Source organism: Epargyreus clarus, unplaced genomic scaffold (genome assembly GCF_041222505.1).
Source record: "Epargyreus clarus isolate Ecla_fem2 unplaced genomic scaffold, WU_Ecla_fem_2.2 ptg000023l, whole genome shotgun sequence".
In the NCBI taxonomy this organism is placed as follows: Eukaryota; Metazoa; Arthropoda; class Insecta; order Lepidoptera; family Hesperiidae; genus Epargyreus; species Epargyreus clarus.
Genome location: NW_027332230.1, coordinates 12,016,790 through 12,036,179, shown reverse-complemented (window position 1 = coordinate 12,036,179; position 19,390 = coordinate 12,016,790). Strand labels below are relative to the sequence as shown.

Genomic DNA, 19,390 nt, shown 5'->3' with positions numbered 1-19,390 from the left:
TGTTTATTAGTTTTAAATTGTAAGAAACGTAAAAAACGATTTTGTATGCGCTCTAATCTATCGATATATATGTTATATTGAGGATTCCAGATTTGACACGCGTATTCCAAATGACTGCGGACAAATGCACAATAAAGAATTTTTAGAGTTTTGATATTCTTAAAATTTGCTGCAATTCTTAAAATAAAACCTAGGGCTTTATTAGCTTTCTTAATAACGTCTTCTATGTGATTATCAAATATTAATTTGGAGTCAAAAGTTACACCCAAATCCTTGATGGAGTTAGTTCTGTTTAACAATGTATTATGTATCTTATAGTTATAAATTATAGGATTGGGTTTACGCGTAAAAGAACAGACAAAACACTTTGATACATTCAACTCAAGTTTATTGAGGGAACAGTAGGTTTCTAAGTTGTGAAGATCTTGTTGAAGAGTAGTACAATCTGTAATATTGGTAATGGGGCATAAGATTTTCATATCATCAGCGTATAGGATAAATTTGGATGCTTTAAAAGACGTGTTAATATCGTTAACGAAGATGGCAAACAGCAAAGGGCCCAAAAGCGAGCCCTGCGGGACCCCTGACGATATGTATACAGGTGAAGAATTGTAGCCATTTAAGACGACTATTTGACTTCGATTTTTGATATAAGATGCGAACCATCTAAACAAATCACCTCTAATGCCAATTATCATAAGCTTCCTTAACAGGATTACGTGATCTATACGGTCAAAAGCTTTGCTGTAGTCCGTATAGATCACGTCTACCTGCATTGGATTTGACATATAGGTAGATATATAGTCAGAGGAGACAATCAGATTAGACACAGTGGATTTATTACTTAAAAAACCGTGCTGTTCATCAATAAATGTATTACGCAGGCTAGGGTATACCTGATTGTGCACAATTTTTTCAAGTGTCTTTGCAAATAGACAGAGTTTAGAGATTGGCCTGTAGTTTTGGATATCGTTTTTAGGCCCTTTTTTATGAATTGGAGTGATGAATGCTCTCTTCCAAATATGAGGAACTACGCCTTCATTTAGTGAGCGCTGAAAAAGTATACATAACGGTTGAGTAAGCGAGCCAGCACAGCGGACGACGAAGATTGGGGGAATACCATCCGGTCCCGCTGACTTATTAAGATCAACAGCTTTTAACAGTTTAGACACCTCCTCACCATTAACCTCTACGGTGTTGACATCAGAACATTTATCACTCAGAGGCAAACTATTTGTGTCAATATTAAACGTATCAGTGGTCTGAAGAAAATTAGAGTTAAAAAATGTATTAAACATTTCACATATTTCTGCACCGTCACCCGATGACCGGTTTATGTACTTCATATTAGAGGGATATGTGTTTGAGAACTTCTTACTTTTGACATAATTCCAGAAGGTTCTTGGTGAATTACAAATATTATTTTCTACAGCCTGTATATAATCATCAAACATGGCACTTTCCAAACTTTTAGCACGATCACGTAATAATGTAAATGAATTTAAATCCGATAAATTACCATACTTCTTATATTTACAGTGAAATTTATGTTTTTCTTTTAAGATTTTAATCAATGGGGTTTTATACCAGCGAGGAAATTTAGTTGTATGTTTAAACAAGGTAGATGGCACATATTTATTTCGTAAAACTTCCAATTTGTCATAGAACACAGATACCGCATCATCCACTGTTCCCCTCCGAAGAGAACCCTCCCACTCAATACTGTCCAACTCTCTACAAATTGAACTATAGTCGGCCAGGTGAAAAAGATATTTAGTTCTTGGGACAACAGATAACGTACGGTGTTGGATAAAGTCAGCGGAAATACACAATGATTTGTGGTGAGGATCTTCAGGGACTAATGGATCGTAACACATCTGGACGTTAATATGGCTATTACAAAATACTAAGTCCAGAATTCTGTTATTACAATTAGCGTGGCTGTTAAATTGTGATAAGGAACATAAATCGATAATATCAAAGAAGTCTGATTGAATAAAACCTTGTGTATTTGTAGCATGAAATGAATTCCCATCTTCCGAGGCTTTCCATGTTAAATTAGGTAAATTAAAATCTCCTACTATCAAATATTCATCAGATAAGTTGTTTAAAACAATATCATGTAATTTTGTGTAGAAACATTGCAATTGTGTCAGTAATGAGTTTCCCAAGTTTTCATTACATATGTATACAACACAGAGATTCAACCTAAGATGTTTTTGTGTCGTAGCGTGTTTGAGGTTTAAAGTTACCCACAGATCCTCAGCTGTCGAGCACCAGTCAACACGTTCGTGGGCGACTATGGTACGACGAACGGCGATTAAAACACCACCCCCTAAACTTTGATTAGTATGAGCATAATCCCGGTCACGCCTCCATACGAGGTAACGGTCGTCAAATAATTCATTATTATTAAAGTCACTATTAAGCCACGTTTCCGTTAAACAAATTATGTCGAAGTCATTCAGTGCAATACTACTATATAAGCTTTGTGCCTTTGTCCGCAAGCCACGAACATTCTGATAGTAAATATTAAACATTATTACTGCAATATTTTAGAAAAATAATAGGCGCATACGTATGATGAAAGTTATTAAATATTATATTTACAGCATTTAGTATCATTAAAGCAGAAGAGATGTTTCGTATTTTAAAAATTTTAGAATATATACTGCCATTAATTAAATAGTATAACAAACAGACCAAAGAAAAGCAAATTAAAGACGCAAGGTGCAAACAAAACATACACTTAAGAATATAAGCATAAGATCGAAAAAATAAATAAGTACCGCAGGTAGATGCATCGAGACCCGAAGCGTAAATAACAAATGCGATAACGAGCAATGAGTAAGCCATACCTGCGCTTCCCAACCTTCGCGTGCACATGAAAAATATTAGCAATAGAACTAGTGTTATTAACTTATTTTCTTCAGATCCGCTTCTGTTTTGATCAGGATAATCGGTGAGGTGGTGTTCTTTCGAACAAATATTTTGCAGTTTTTTACCCACACAAAGGCAAAGTTCCTTTCCTTGGCGAGGCCTTTCGCCCTGTTTAGTATTTTCTTATGAACTACTGTTAAATGATCATTAACAAATATCCTGTTGGAGCCGTTGAGGCCAATGTCCAATGGTGTTAAGGATTTGCATTTTTTTGCCGCAGACACAAAGTTGTCCCTTAGGTACCGATTGTGCAAGGATACAATTATATTCTTATTAGGATTGTCGCCATGCGTGGGCACACGTGCAATGTAGTTTATCTGCTCATTACTGACGCTTACATTGATCTTAGCGGATATCTTCGAGAGTATATTATATAAATTTTCTGAATTAGTGCTCGGTACTCCCTTGATTTCGATGTTGTTCAATCGAGCCCGTTGCTCACTTTCGTGGGCTGTGGTTTCGAGAGCTTCTAACCGTAGTTGTAAGCGGGCTACGTCCTCTTTAGTCTTCTTAAGAGTCTGAACCTCAAGATCAATTTCAGATATCCTTCTTGTGAGTCCATCAACCGAAGTGTAAATATGATCTAACGAGTTTTTTACGTCTGATATTTCTGACTTCAGCGATTTAAGGTCCGTTAAATCTTCTTGAATGCTCCTCACGGCAGCTAGCAGTTGAGGTAGTGATGACATTTGGTCTTTGAGGCTACGAAGCTCCACACTGACACTGTCCAGGTCACTTGTTGCGAAAGGACTGAGGCTGGTGGGCGATTTACCGGGAACTGGGCTTGCAGCTCCAGTTTTACAGGTTATGCATTTCCATGTGGCTTTTCTGTCTCCCAATTTCCTGTAGCCAACTTCAGTGATACCTGCACAGGGGAAGTCAAACTGCTTCGAGCACAAGGAACATTGAGCACCATCTCTCGCTTCAACACCGCAGCGACCGCACGTAAACTTAATTGCAGAAAACTAATACGAATAATTATGTTGAGGTTGAGAACCGTATGCAGAACCGTATGCAGATTGCACATGATAAATAATTATATATTGTTGCAAATACTTTCTAACTTTTACTTATATCATGTAAGAAACAACAAATTTCTTTAAGCGTCCATAACAGTTATGCTCGACAAATCCACGCATTTCACACATTACAAAAGTGTGAAGCGGCATATTCTTTAACGACTTACGAGTATTTCAGTGGTTGTGCGTTCACAAAATGTTCTGTGATTATAAATGTGGCCAATTTGTCACGTAAAGTTATACGTAAGTTCGTAAATTTGATACATTATTCCGGGGAAGTTTTAAGTAGCAATTCGTACGGATGCGATGACGATATTTTAGCGTTTGTTAGTAAGTGTTTGTAAATTCAAGTTCTAATTTCTTAACTTTTCAGTTCAGACTTCGGTCTATTCGAGCTTAGATGTGATTCTTTGCTGTAGATTTTAGCAAACCTTATTTTATTTTTATTTAGGAAACATACAATATTTAATACATACAGTAACTTTCACATAGACATCACAAAAATCAGCAAAGTTATTATAAACCTCTAATATTCTTCGTAATTTAACCAGGTTACCACCAGGTTCTATACTACCGCCATACCTATTTCTAGCTTAAAGTTTTTGCGTTTGGTGGGAGGTTGTGAATGCCGTTTGATTTATATAATAGACTATTTTAGTTATTAGTAGCGGCAATGCATTTGAGATTAGCTTCAGGTAGAATCCCTGTTCGGCATGAAGTTAGTTGTTGTCCATGGGAGGTATTCGTAGTAACCGTTTTTTATAATATAAGAGTAGCAGACGAGTATGCAGTCCACCTGATGGTAAGTGGCTACTGCCGCTCATGGACATCTGTAATCAACCCAGATAGGATAAGATTGCCACCCTTCAAACAGGAACACAGCAACGCTTAACACTACTGTTATTAGGTAGAAATAGATGTGGCGGTGGTGCCGCTGGAGTCTAACTACAAAGAGTTCTGGTGCCTCGATCTCATAAAAAAATGTTAAACGAGTGTAATGACAGATGACGAACAATTTGCAAAATGCAAAAACATAGTATACTGTATGTAAAATGAAGTTTACACAAGATATCCCAGCGAAAGTGATTGTAACGAAAATTGCGTTGAATAAAAAAATGGTGTACATATTTTACGTCAGCCAATTTTGTCATAGCTACTGAATATATCGTCGTCAGTATAAAGGGTTTCTTCGGGTAACCGGCGAGAGATGTTTTATGGGCTTAATAAAATATCATCGGAGTATAAATCAAGGGGTGCTATGGTATTGCGACTTTGGAAATTGCCGGCTTTGAATGATCGTTAATATCTGTAGAGGCTTGAATTCAAAATTGGTGTTAATCTGTTTAAATAAATAGCAAAGTCTACAATATATATTATATATATACTTGTATTTACTTGAAAATACGAAATATAAAAAAAAACTACGAAATATAAAAATACATATGTTTTAGTTGGATTGTTTGAGTACGTGGTGTTTACAGCCTAAGCCTTTTACTCTTTTTTATGTCTCGCGGTTGCGCACGAGTCTTTATCCATAACTGGGCAGGCCTGGAGCGTTCATCACGTCGCTCCGATGTACTTTGGCGAAGGAGGTACAGGTTAGTGAGAATCAGTGCTGAATGTTATCGATCCGTCAATAAAACTTCTGACGAAGTTTTACGTAACAACTGGGAATTTTTTTCACGAATGGTCATCCATCCAACTTGGGACCATAACCGATATTGCTTAACTTTGTGGATAGGTTGAGATACTAGCCGCAGGCCTATGCTATAGATTATTATTAAATATTGCAAATATTGAAGACTTTTATATTCCAAAGAGAAAATAAAATATTTAAATCATGGACTAGTGTGGTCTAGAAAATGAAACAATCGATTAAAACTTTTGCATGCATTCAATTCCGAAGACAGTGAAGCAGGAAAGGGGAAACTTACTCTATTTATAGCCATTTCCATTAATAATTCCACGCACAGTTGTAAAATAATTTTTCCTTACCGACGTACAATGTTTATACAACCAATTACTTAGGACTTTTCCATGAAGATTATAAAAAAATAAAACTATATTTAGTTAACAAGTATAAATGAAATGGATTGCAATTTCGGAAATTGTGTACGAACAAGTGTCACGACACTTGATATTTTTTTAATTAAACTATGTCTATTCATATAAAGTAACTACAAACGGAACCTTTACTCCTGTAACCTCAGGAAAACAGTGTATCGTGACCTGACTACCTACGCATAATACCCTCATAAACTAGCTTGTCCTCGTTCCATTTACATACAGACAACTCTAAATGTTTTTGCACGTACGTCTCCTGTTCTTCCGAGACGCTTCCTTTATCGGTCACGATGAAAGTAATTTACTTCGTGGCTCAGCAAAACGTAGAGAAATAACACGAAATTAATTAATGTTTAGTTACATTAAGTGAATAGGATTTCGTATTTTTGTATAAGGTTTAAGATGTCTACCTGATGGTAAGGTTTTTCCACCCATGTGTGGCGACCTACCGCTATTCGACAAGGGATGGCACCACGAGTATTCTGAATCACGCTATCGAAGTTTTCTACGTATTCTGTATATATAAAAGTTCCGAACTGAGACTGTCAGAGCACGGCCGCTCCCCGGGCACGATAACCTAGCTCGGCAGGAGATCTCCCTTTGCCAAAGTAGTGACCCCTGACAGGAATACGTCCCTTCTGACCCTCATCGATGGTGGCAACCTCATTCCCTGGATGAACTGCAATCTCACAGCATCCGATCAGCGCCATCCCTTTGCCAAACATGCATGTATGTAAATATATATTTTTTTATAATAGAAGAGTAGCAGAGGAGCGTACAGTCCAACTGATGGTAGTCATGGACATCTGTAATCAATCCCAGATAAAAGTAGATTTCTACTTGAAGTTGGCCAAAGATGCGCAGCTACCACTGATGACTAAGCTGGATGCCTCGTATAAGTATACTCTTTACAGAACGGTGGTTATATCTGAGGTCGATAACAAATGCGTGATTATAGAAATAGGTGTGGCAGTTGTCCCACCCTCATGCAACTGATTTGGTTGTACCATTCTTAAAGTCTACGGTCCAGATACTCAGGAAACACGATGTTTTTCTTAAAATCAGATTGTTTTGCTGCTACTTGTGCAATTATATACATTACGTCTTTCACATGTAATTATCACAAATTACAATAAATCTTGATTAGTCATAATCCACAAACAAAGGACTTATCGTATCGATAATTACATATTGTCATAGACAGGTACGTATTAGCGTAGAAAGTAGTATTCCCTGTGCAATTAAATAGAATATAGGGGAAACCAGTGTGAATAATGTATGTAATGTACGGTTAGTGGTGCGAAGTTTACGCCTCTTACTTTAACTTCGATTCTATTGTGATTCCGGGAAAATTTGATACTGTAGGTGTAACATATCGACAAACACTAAACGTTAATACTTTTTCGAAATCGGTGCTGTAAAGTTAGGTAAAAAAACTTTTTTGTAACTGTCTGCTAGTCTAAATGTATTATTACACTCATGTAAACAAATTGTGTTTTTTTTTCTTGATGATGACGTAGATAAGATAAAGAGAGTTTAATACAGTCCACCTGATAAGTGGATGGTAAATGAAGGTGGTAGAACCCTTCGCTACGACTTCGGCGACATCACCGCCACGCCTATTTCTGTCTAAGAACGACAGTGTTAAACTCTGCTGTTTTCGGTTTGAAGGGTGTGGTAAGGGAGATATACTTTTCCGAGGCATTCCAGCTTAGTCCTCGGGGGTGGCGGCGCATTTGTGGGCGACCTCAGGTAGGAATCTAATCTTATCTGGGGTTGATTACAAATGTCAATGGGCGGCAGTAGATCTTACCATCAGGTGGACTGCTTGCTCGTCTGCTACTCTTGTATTATAAAAGAGTGGCCACTACTACCTATGTCCATTTGTAGGTAATCAACCATATATTAGATTAGAATCTTACACGAATTCGGCAATGCAATACGACCCTTTTGAATTCTGTCAAAAATACATACGTAAAAATAATTGCATTCTTCCAAAAATAATGCTACATCCATTTCTGTTCACCACAGCTCTAATTGAATTACCATTTTAATGTGCTTCACATTCACACATTCGTACGTGCAAAATTTAAATGAGTTTATTTTTTAACACCCAGAAATGTCTGGAATACACTGCAAATTTAATAGCGGCATTTCCATATAACATTTTAAGGAGACTTCAGCTTTTTACAAAGTTTTTTTTTATCATCAACTCGCTATGTTGTTGCGTACGAGTAAATTGTTGTAATTTTAACTACTTCAATTTAACCCAATGAGTTGTTTAAAATACTTATGTGTCTTCGATTACAATATACTATTACTGTTATTGAGTTGATCTGGTGATGGATCCGAATACTGATCGTAACAATGGCTCAAGTAAAATACTTATTTATTGAGCCGTTCTTGGCTCTTCGAGTTTAGGTCTGTTAGATTCATCTCTTTTGTATAACAGATATAACAATCAAACATGCAGTTTACGAGTATCTGATGGTAATGAAACGCAGATAGTTAGACAGTTTTAACTGAGGTCGTGAGTAAATAAGTTGCTACTCCTGAGGACTATGTTGGAACGCCATGGATAAGTCTGTCATCTTCATAACACCCTTAAACTGGAACACAGCAGTATTTAACATTGTTTTTATTACATAGAAGTAGTTGTGAAGGTGGCGCCTTCAGAGTCGCATTACATAGATTTTACCACCTTCAAAATGAAATAATATATCTCTAAGATTTCATGAATTAAATAAGTCTTTTAAATGCTATTTATATACTGCTTCTTTCTATTTCTAACGTTTACGAATAATGTATTAGGTAATAGTGCTTTTCGTTGTTCAGTAATTTGCCGGTGTCTACCCGTTTTGCAATTTCAGGTCTGAAACTAATTAAACTTGTAGTGTGTGTCTTTCTCTCTTGACTTTGTATGGAGCCATACATTTATCGGACATGTTTGCAGTATAAAATTCCTAATTGATTTTCGTGATTAGTGACATTCTATTTTAGTCTCAGTTTAGTTTGAATTGATTGGTTGGTATTAGTTTTTATGTTAACATGCATAATAAAAGAAATTATATTAGACAAATCCAGTTTTGTACATTTAAATAGACATTAGCTTTTTAATAGGGTTTTATGTTGGTTAATCTAACATAGATAGTAGGTATATGGATATATAGGTAGAAAAAAGTAGCCGTATAGGTAGGTAGGTAGGTTCATTCTGGAACCCACTCCATTTTAGCCTATTTTGACTTCATTGTGGCTATGACAATTACCTAAATATATCTTACTAAGCTTATAACAGCAAACTTATTTAAGAAATACTCCTGAGAGGATGGTTATTAAAAGAACTTGCTTCTTATAACCAACAATGCCCTGAGATTTTTGCTAATTAGTACTAGGTACTTTAACTTGTAGTTTCCCGACTTTATAGTATGAAAATGAAACATTCAACAACAGCGAGTAATTGTTATTATTTCGTTTTCTCCACTCAGGATTGCATTGTTTCAGAGTCTTCTGATTCAGTTGCGGTACCGCCATACTTAAGAGAATTTCCATCCTTCACGATGTTGTGTTTAATTATATTTTATAGCACAATCCTTTAAAAAATAAAATAATTCGCATCCCTCTTAGTATGTGAATATTTCTCGACCCCTCCTCAGTTTCTAACTTGCAGTTTATTATGTTTTCAATGTCAAATCCATACAAAACTGAGTATTTCTTCCATAATGACGTATTGAGTAAATATATAATTATGTGTCTACAATTGTCCTTTAATTTAATTTTTATTTTATTTTCTACTTCACTGAAAGTTTGTGACCTCCTAGGGCCTTTGTGAATCCCTAGGGGGTCGTGACCCGCAATATGAAAAGCACTGCTCTAAAACCTCTTAATAAGGATGATCTAGTTCGTTTTCAAAAAAAGTACTACAGGAACTACTCGGTGAGCCTGTCAATCTTCCTTCATACCGTAGTCAATGCAATTATCCGGCACAAACAAAGCATATCCGACGTCAAGCTTGGACGGCTCGGCTGCACAATGACGTCAATAACCTAATTGACGTATCGGCGTACCGCTTGGGTTGAATAACGAACATGACTTGCGGTTATTAGTGGTTATATAGTTATATAATTGGGTGATAGCGTATTTTTATAAGTGAAATTTACGAACTATTAACATTAAAACTAAAATAACTGAACAAAATTGTGGTTATAGGGATGTCTGATGGTTAGTCAAATAGCACATAGCAAATTGATACATCAATACGTCCATAACTTAATTGACGTATCGACGTATCGTTTCTTGCTCACTTCGATTGATATATTAAAAGGTGGTTACGTATATTAGAGCATATTTATTTTAATAATTTGTTATCATGACTACTACCACTATCTATTTAGAGAAACGCTCTATGTCTATAGACGTGAATGTCAGTTTTGATGTCTGTAGTATATCTACTTTAATATCTAATAGGTCTTAATAGGTCATTCAAATGACGTTATTAGTAACGTTATAAACAATAATCCCATCAAAGTCAAAGTCACTAAACAGTATTTTGCGAAAAGCCACGTCATTTATACATGAAACATCTAATTTCAGCTAATTAACGTTAATTCCACGAATAACGTACGTCAACACCAGGCTTGGCCGTCCGGCGGTAAAACCAATATCCTAATTGACATATCAGTGCACCGCTTGCTGCCTGGGCCAAGTGCAGACAGCTTGATGATTTGTGTGCTATGAGAGATTGTTTGACTTTATATTGAAAGTACATTAAGAACACTACGTATTTGGATATGTGACAGAGGAATTAAGTGACCATATCAATCCATTAACATTTTCTATGAAAATTAGTTCGACCGTCGAAAATCGAACGTACTAAAATACGATCAAAAGTGTTATGCAACTCTTTTTTTTGACAAATGTTCGTAACATAATATGTTAATGGCGATAAATATTTATTTAAAACTTACTTTAGCGGAAATAATTCATTTATATCAAGCCAAAAATACGTTCACCAATATCCTAATTGACATATCAGTGTACCACTACCCGGCCTAGTGGTTACCCGGGCCAAGTGTAGACAGGTTGGTGATTTCTGTGCTTGCTATAAGAGATTGTTTGACTTTACAGTACAAAGTACAGCAGTAAACTAAAATACCAATACTAGGCATTATGAATATTTAATAGAGATAAAAAAGCTTAATCCAATTTCAGAATATCGCAAAATTTTACGAAAAATCGTCTATCAAAATTTGTATTCCACTTAACTTGATGAAACGAATAGTCCTACCAACTAATTGATTTTTGAACTGTACCCACAAACTTTCGAACTAAAAGTTCTCGAAAAAATGAATAAAAATTCCAACGATGGAATTACTGGTAAAAATTATACTGTTAAAGCAAAGCAAGATAAATATGGAATACATTTAATGCAACTGAACTATTGGTCTAAATTGAGATCACAATATTGGATTTCAAACAAAATGTTTTATCAAATATCTTTTTAAAATGATATAGTCCGCGCCAAACTGCTAGTCTGCTTTGAAGTTGTTGCGAGCAGGTGAAGCCATAGCAAATTTGCTATTGCGACGCGATTGATTTCTATATTCAGAGCGGACTAGAAGTTTTACGCCGACTATTTTCTTTTTTTAAATATGTTTTGTTCAAACACTATTCATGATTTATTTTGACTTTGTCTTCATTTATTACTAGGTTAATGCTATTAAACATTAATTTTAAGCGAATTCTAAAGCAAATTTGTTAAAATAAAGCTGTAAGGTCGCTCACACAAACACAACGCCAATATCCTAATTGACGTATCAGTCTACTACTTCCTGTCCGGGTGAAACGAAAGCGGACACTTTGATTTGTGGGATGACTAATGCGATTTAGGTAATTTATAACGAAATTGTAAATAAATTAGAATTTTCCCGGTTTTTTTCTGCAATTGAGCAGGAAACGAGCACGATGCCGTGTTTGATTTACTTACTTACAATTTAATGTTCTTTATACGTTTGTTAACTTTAAGTAGGACTATTATTTACATCAAAAGGTTTTGGATGTTTATGGGCAGTAGTAACCACTTAATGGGTGTTAGTTTTATTATATAAAAATGGCATTATTTTATCATAATTTTAGAGCATGAGACAATATTAATAAAAATCATTATTATTAAAATTCATAACCAAACTGACGTGTTGGACAACGTATCATTAATTTCAAGTTTTTATTAATATATCCAGTTCTTATTAGGCTATCTCAAATCAAAATTACGTCGGCCTATCCCAAACTGACGCATTTGACTAATCCTCAAACAATGTAATCTAACACACACTGAACGTCAGGCATGGATGACAGTCATCCGTGTACAATCGCAGCAATATACTAATGGACGTATTCAGTGCATTCACTGTCAGCATGGAATATGTTGGCTTATCTACAGTTAGTGATTTGATTGATATATCCAAGGTTATATCCAATGTATACAATACACATGTTATTATACTAAAAAATTCAATTTTTAAAGATGAAATGTAAAGAAATAGAATAATGGACGTATTCAGTGTATTTACTGTCAGCAGCGGGATATGTTGGCTTAATTAAGACACTCCCACTTGTAATTTCAAGTGGGTGTATTTTGATTGATATATCTACTTTTATATCAATGTGTGCAAATATTATTATTGTAGATTTTGCTATTTTAAAGTAGAAATGTAAAGAAAAATCGGCCATTATGTTTTGAATTTTATTTTGTAGTTATTATTACAAATAATAAAATACATTATCCTCCTTGAGGGAAAATAACTTGAAGTCACCACAGTTATTAAAGGAGTACCTTAATCCCCAATAAACCTAAATCCTAATAAATAATAAGTTTTCTTAAATCATAAAGCTAAATTACCTCAACCTATCTCAAATTGACGCGTTTAACTAATCCTCAAACAATGTAATCTCGCACACACTGAACGTCAGACATGAATGACAGTCACCCATGTACAATCACAATATCCTAATGGACGTAGGCAGTACCGCTCAAACAGGATATGTTGGTTCATCTACTAGTGTAACCGAATCGATTGTTAGTATACGTTTGAGAATAGTGTTGTCAAAGGAGTACCTAAATCTCTAATAACCAAATTGTGTTTTATACACTATCCAATTTTAGTATTTACACATTTAGTATTTTTGAATTGAGTTTTATTAAATAACAAAGCAACATTATGTCAGCCTGTCCTAAACTGACGCGTTTAACTAATCCTCAAACAATGTAATCTCGCACACACTGAACGTCAGGCATGAATGACAGTCACCCGTGTACAATCGCAATATCCTAATGGACGAAGGCAGTACCGCTCACAGGATATGTTGGTTCATCTACTAGTGTAAGCAATCTGATTGTTAGTAAACGTCTGAGAATAGTGTTATTAAAGGAGCACCCAAATGTCTAATAACCAAATTGACTTTTCATATTCCTCCTCCATTCAATTTTAGTATTTCACACATTTAATATTTTCGAATTCAGTTTTATTAAACCACAGCGCAAAATTACGTCAGCCTGTCCTAAACTGACGCTTTTAACTAATTCTCAAACAATGTAATCTCGCACACTGAACGTCAAGCATGGATGACAGCCAACCGTGTATAATCGCAATATCCTAATAGACGTAGGCAGCACCGCTCACAGGATATGTTGATTCATCTACTAGTGTAAGCGATCTAATTGATATATTGAATAGGATGTCAAGCATACTACCGAAATGTTTTTGTATGTTTGTAAAAAGTATAAAGTCGGTGTTCTTAAAGTCAAGATTTTGCTACCTTGAATATATTGGTGGCTGCAACCATTTTCATACCTGCTGGGACAACTCTCTTAACAAATGTGGCTTAAAGGTCTGGTTATAATATAAAAAGCTGCTCCCTCCAATATGGGGTTGTACACGAAGGTATCGGTTTGTGGATAAGCTGTATCGGATGTTTTCAAACCGATAAATTATTTAAAACATAAAATATTTTTAATATTGACATAGTCACCGTAATATGTTGTTAGGTTAGCTAATGACGTAATAACTTAAGACAGAAGGTAATTATGTAGGAACTGAATAAATTACCCGACTTGGTATTATGTGGATCTCACAACTTTTTACGGTAAAAGAACTAAGTTGCGAGACTTGTATTTTTTTACAAGTTATGTTTTTGATTGCATTTAATAATTAGTATGCTGATGAGTGGTCTGTGGGTTGTCTGCCCCGCGTTTATTTATTTATTTCGCTTGATTGCCATTACCAAAATGGCTTTGCCAGTTTAATTTACACTAATTTCAATTCGTATCGATACATCAGTGTTTAATACTTATGTAGTTAAATGAAGACCCGATACATTTAATTGCTATTCATTATGTTTAAATAGGTGTCCGCAAATTAGATTTTAAGAAATATTTACGTAGATATTGTGTTGTATTAACTAGCTAAGAACGGCGAAGCTTCACTATGACTCAGCCTGATATTTCCTTCGGGAATTTCAAGTTACTGAAAATACTCTTATGTAGATAATATATGTAATGTCCGACATTTTTCAGTCAATCCATTGACTACTTATCAGGTTTTACGGACTTGTGTCACACATACATACATACATGTTATCTGTAATGCATACCTGATAAGATTAGATTTCTACCTGAGGTTGGTTACAGACGCGCCGCTACCTCTTAGAACTAAGCTGGAATGCTTCAAAAAAGTATATCTCCCTAACCACACTCTTCATACCAGAACACAGCACCGCTTAATACTGTTGTCATTAGGCACAAATAGGTGTGACGGCGGTGTCGGTAGAGTCGAACCACAGAGTGTTCTACCATCTGCTAAAAACCTTATTAAATGCTTTCTACACTCATAGCCCCACACTAGGATTACCTGTATACAAAGACGAATACACAAACACCCAGACCCAGAACAGATATTTAAAATCAGATATCTGTCTGGCCGGGGATCGAACCCGGAACCCTGTGCGCATCAGACCGGTATGGTGACCGTTCTACAACGCGGGTCATCGTCCGTTTGTTTTTCTTTTAAGATAAAATAATCAGAGGGCTGAAGAGACCTCCCATCTCAAGTTAAGCTTTTAATAACCAGTCGGCCATCGTTTTTACGAGACTCGGGTAAGCGAGTAAAATATGTGACGTGGTGGTTACGCTTCGTGGAGCGGGGAAGAAATGTGATCTCTTGGGGCTCCTAATATCCACAGCCTCCATGTAACCGCGGAACGCGAAGTTTACACTTTCACAATTATCTCGCTGAAGAATGGCACAATTAAGTATGCCACTAAGTACGTGGATTTAGACTAGCTATTGCTGTGAAGTCAAATTAAGACCTAACTGGTCTCAAAAATATATCTTGCTTTCATGCTGACGAGTTTTGTAAAAAAAATAAATGTTTTCGGGGTTGAAGCAAAGTGACTTCTCTGTAAAGCCTGTCTTTGTGAATGTCAGAAAAAAAATCCAACTGTATCCAAGAAAAATCCCTACAGTGCCCTTAGTATGGTTTTTTACGTTTTGACAATAATGACTGTTTCCTTTATATTACTAATCATTTCTGATACAATCCGTTAGGGGCGCTGATTGGAAATGTATGGGCAAATACGTAAAAAAATACCAAACCAGTCATTTTTGTAAAAACGTAAAAACTCATACCAAGAGTACTGATCGAGGACCGGATATGTTCGGATTTATAAGCTTCTAGTTTTTGTTCTGACAATATTTTACTACTTAAAACACATTAGTTTTATCTACTTTATACAAACAAATAAATATGCCTGTTTTTATCAAAACATTAAACTAAATCAAATCAAAAAGCCAGTATTTACCAACGCGATATTATAAGGCAGGAAATGCTCCGAAAGTCGAATCAACTTCATTACAAGGTGCCAATCACATCGCCTCGCGTGAAATCATAACTCAGCGAGACGCCTGCCCTTCTAAATCTTTGGGGAAGCGCCATCCATTGCGTTTAATTATAGCCCGACCCCAAGCGCTCTACCTGAAGATCGTTAATCTTTCTTAAAGATATATCCCGCCTTAGAAACAGCCTTCATTGCACGCCCTCAGCGCTAATCGCTTCATGTCGCACACTAGGCACTTCGATCTGAACCGTCACTGATCGTTGTATCGCTGGATGTAAGCGATAAGGGATTTATTAATAATGGATACAATGTTAAAAAATATATTATTATTGTAATAATTCAATAGCAGAGATCTATAGATTCGATTAAAGATGATGATGATAATGGATTCCGCATTAAATGGTATTATTTATATATATATATATATATGGCAGTGAGTGTTAAGGTGGCTTGTCAAATTCTATAATACTACGAATTTTTACACGGACTGCAGGCGACCATGGACAACCACCACAGTTGTACCAATTTTTTTTAACGGGCGCGTCAGTCTTTCAGTCGAAGTTCGAACCGAATTTTGTCATAACAAAATGAAAAGTAAAAGAAATACAAAGTAAGTCACACTTATCATTGAAGTTATCGACTCTCAGTGGAAATGATGTACGGATACGTCGGCGCTACCATAGACTAGGATCTTTCCACGGTGTGTGGGTTCGGGCAATTTTTTCAATCAGACATACCTTTCCGGAATACCTGTCCAGCTTAGTCCTCCAGGGTATTGGTGCATTTGTGGTCGGCTTTAGGAAGTAAACTAATTTTATCTGAACCGCAGGAGCCACTATCAGGTGGACTGCCAGCTTGTCTGCTACTCTTCTATTATAAAAAAATATCTGTAATATCACGTTGTACCGCACGAAGTGCACGACGTTTTAAGTGTAGGTGTATTCAGAAACTAATAATGTTTCAGTTAGTTAAGTATTTTCTCGCTCCACCGCTACCCGTTCGCAGTACAACACGTCAATAACATCACTGGCTTAATGCTTAACCTTTCGTTGTTTCGCTACATCCATATTGGAAAGTCTTTGAACTTTCCCCTCGGGTATTAAGACGGCACCCGGTTTTACGTGTCTCGATCTCGATCTCGACGTTTATATTTATTGATTAGCGGCAGATTTCAATAAGCTCCATTAACCAATTTGGTTTTGGGAATCTCTTGATTAAGTTTATGACGTCTCGTCTCGTCGCTTTCTGCTTGATTGGATATCCGAGATAAGTAAAATACATAGATAGATAAAATAGCAAGTAAGTGTAAACAGTTTTGGGAATTTAAATTGTTGAGTAAATTAATTTTAGCTACGTCTCCGTGCTGAAATTTCCCTAAAATGTTTGAAATACTTATTTATTTATTACGCAAATTACGTAGTACTAGTTATTTGTACGTAACTTTTTTTAATTGTCAAGAATTAACTGACAAATGAACTTTTTGTCGCTTCATTCAATTTCCAGGCGGTGAAGTATCTTTCTATTTTGCTTATCAGAGGTTATCCGTTTAAACGTCAAATCTTCATTGAAAGCTGTTAATTCTGAACCCCGTTAATAGATTTTATCTTTCTTTGATATGCTATTACGTAATTACTTGAGTTTAGTTAATTAAGTAACAAGAAGAACGCTGAAATGAATAAATAATTTATTTTGTTTTAATTCATGCTTGGTTCAGGGCCTGTTTTACATTTTTCAAGCAAATTCCCAGCTGCTGCTTGGGGAATATGTTATTTTTCATAGATTGAAGTACAAGAATTCGTGGCTAATAACCCTTTACTCTAGATATTAGAATTATCTGTCTGATAGAGTCCCTTAATATAATAGAATATTAAAATAACAGTTGCATGAAAATTTACAGAAAGTACACCATAAATTGGCCTGTAGAGACATTTTGTTACGACACAGGATCGTAACACGTCGAGAACCCAGCACAGTCCGAGGTATGCAAATACTGGCCGACGCCGTCCGCTTTCAATTAAGTTCAGAAACTGTTTGTGTTCACCTGATGTCTCTCTTAATATTTGTCTTGACTTATAACTATGGAATAGACAGTTTAACTTTTAGCATATGGTATGTTGGAAGATTAATTATTAAGTTATAAGGCATACTTTATCAAGATTTTACAACAAAATACTTCATTACGCTTCACAATGACACCATCATTGTTTGATTCACGTTCGAAATATAGTTTAGAACAATTTATTAGCAATTGTTAATAACTTACGCATGATATTCTTCCTTCCCTTTCCCGTGCATTGCTACAATATATTTGTATATCCTTGATGATAAATTTAGAAAGGAGACATTTTGTTACGAAACAGGATCGTAACACACAGCCCAGCACACAGTCCGTGTATGCAAATACCGGCCGACGCTGTCCGCTTTCAATTAAGTTCAGAAACTGTTTGTGTTCATTTGATGTCTCTCTTAATATTTGTCTTGACTTATAACTGTGAGACAGACAGTTTTATTATATTCCAACATAATTATTATATCTATAGGATGGTGGTGTTTAGTAGTAATGTGTATGCAAATAGACAAAGATTTTCGTACAAAAAAATTCATTCAGCTTAATACTGACACTACCTCGGATGGCTTGTTATTATTAATAACTTTTGCAATATGCTTTTCCTTCCCTTTTTCCGTCTATTGCTTCTTTATATTTGTATATCTTTGATGATAACTCTTTAAAAAGATTATATATGTTAACTGTACAAAAAGTGAATATGGGACAGTTAGAAGTATTGGAAATTATCACTTGTTGACATTTAGAAGTAAATGCTTTTATATGTAGACATCCAAAACTTTGATTTATAAGACATATTCAAACAGACAACATAGAAAGCAAGTACCAGCTAGGTTTCATTCATAAAATATCGATATTTTAAGTAGACGAGAGCCACGCAGCATATGCATGAAATGTGTCACACTAACGTAGATATTACATAAAATGTAGGTATACTATTAAAGATGTCAGCATTAATTTCGACAAGAGCCATGCACACTGTCCACAGAGGCTGCGACTGTGTAAATATCGACGCGCGCTTTCCAATTAAGTGCGGCTACTGTTTGTGTGTTACCTTTGACGTCCTCATATTACTCGGTCTCAAGTGTTTCTTCGCAAATGTCTAGCATATTTGTCACGTTTATAAATCATCTCAATAATATTTAATTACACTGATTAATAATTACATAAATCAGCGTTATGTGATCTATAATAGTTAGATTTTTATTTATGTGTCGTGTTAGCATTATATATAATATTTTTATAACCCCACATGGATTGATTTCAGCGACATCACCACAAGCCTTATTCTGCCTAATGACAGAGGTTAAGTGCTACAATGTTCTGATTTAAAGGGTGTAATGCACATTTAAGAATTAACTAGATATATAGCCAAAATTAAGATGAGGGCAAAATAAGTTAAAAAAATACGATT

General features: G+C 35.5%; 1 protein-coding gene across 1 annotated transcript; it reads right to left on the bottom strand.

The window, feature by feature from the left end:
• Positions 1 to 732: 732 nt before the first annotated feature.
• Positions 733 to 6,733, bottom strand: LOC140751762 (uncharacterized). The gene is made up of 2 exons (XM_073085803.1): positions 6,647 to 6,733; positions 733 to 3,905 (listed from the first exon to the last, which is right to left on the bottom strand). Exons 1-2 carry the CDS (start codon positions 6,731 to 6,733, stop codon positions 2,916 to 2,918), a joined length of 1,077 nt encoding a protein of 358 aa, XP_072941904.1. The 3' UTR covers positions 733 to 2,915.
• Positions 6,734 to 19,390: the final 12,657 nt, after the last annotated feature.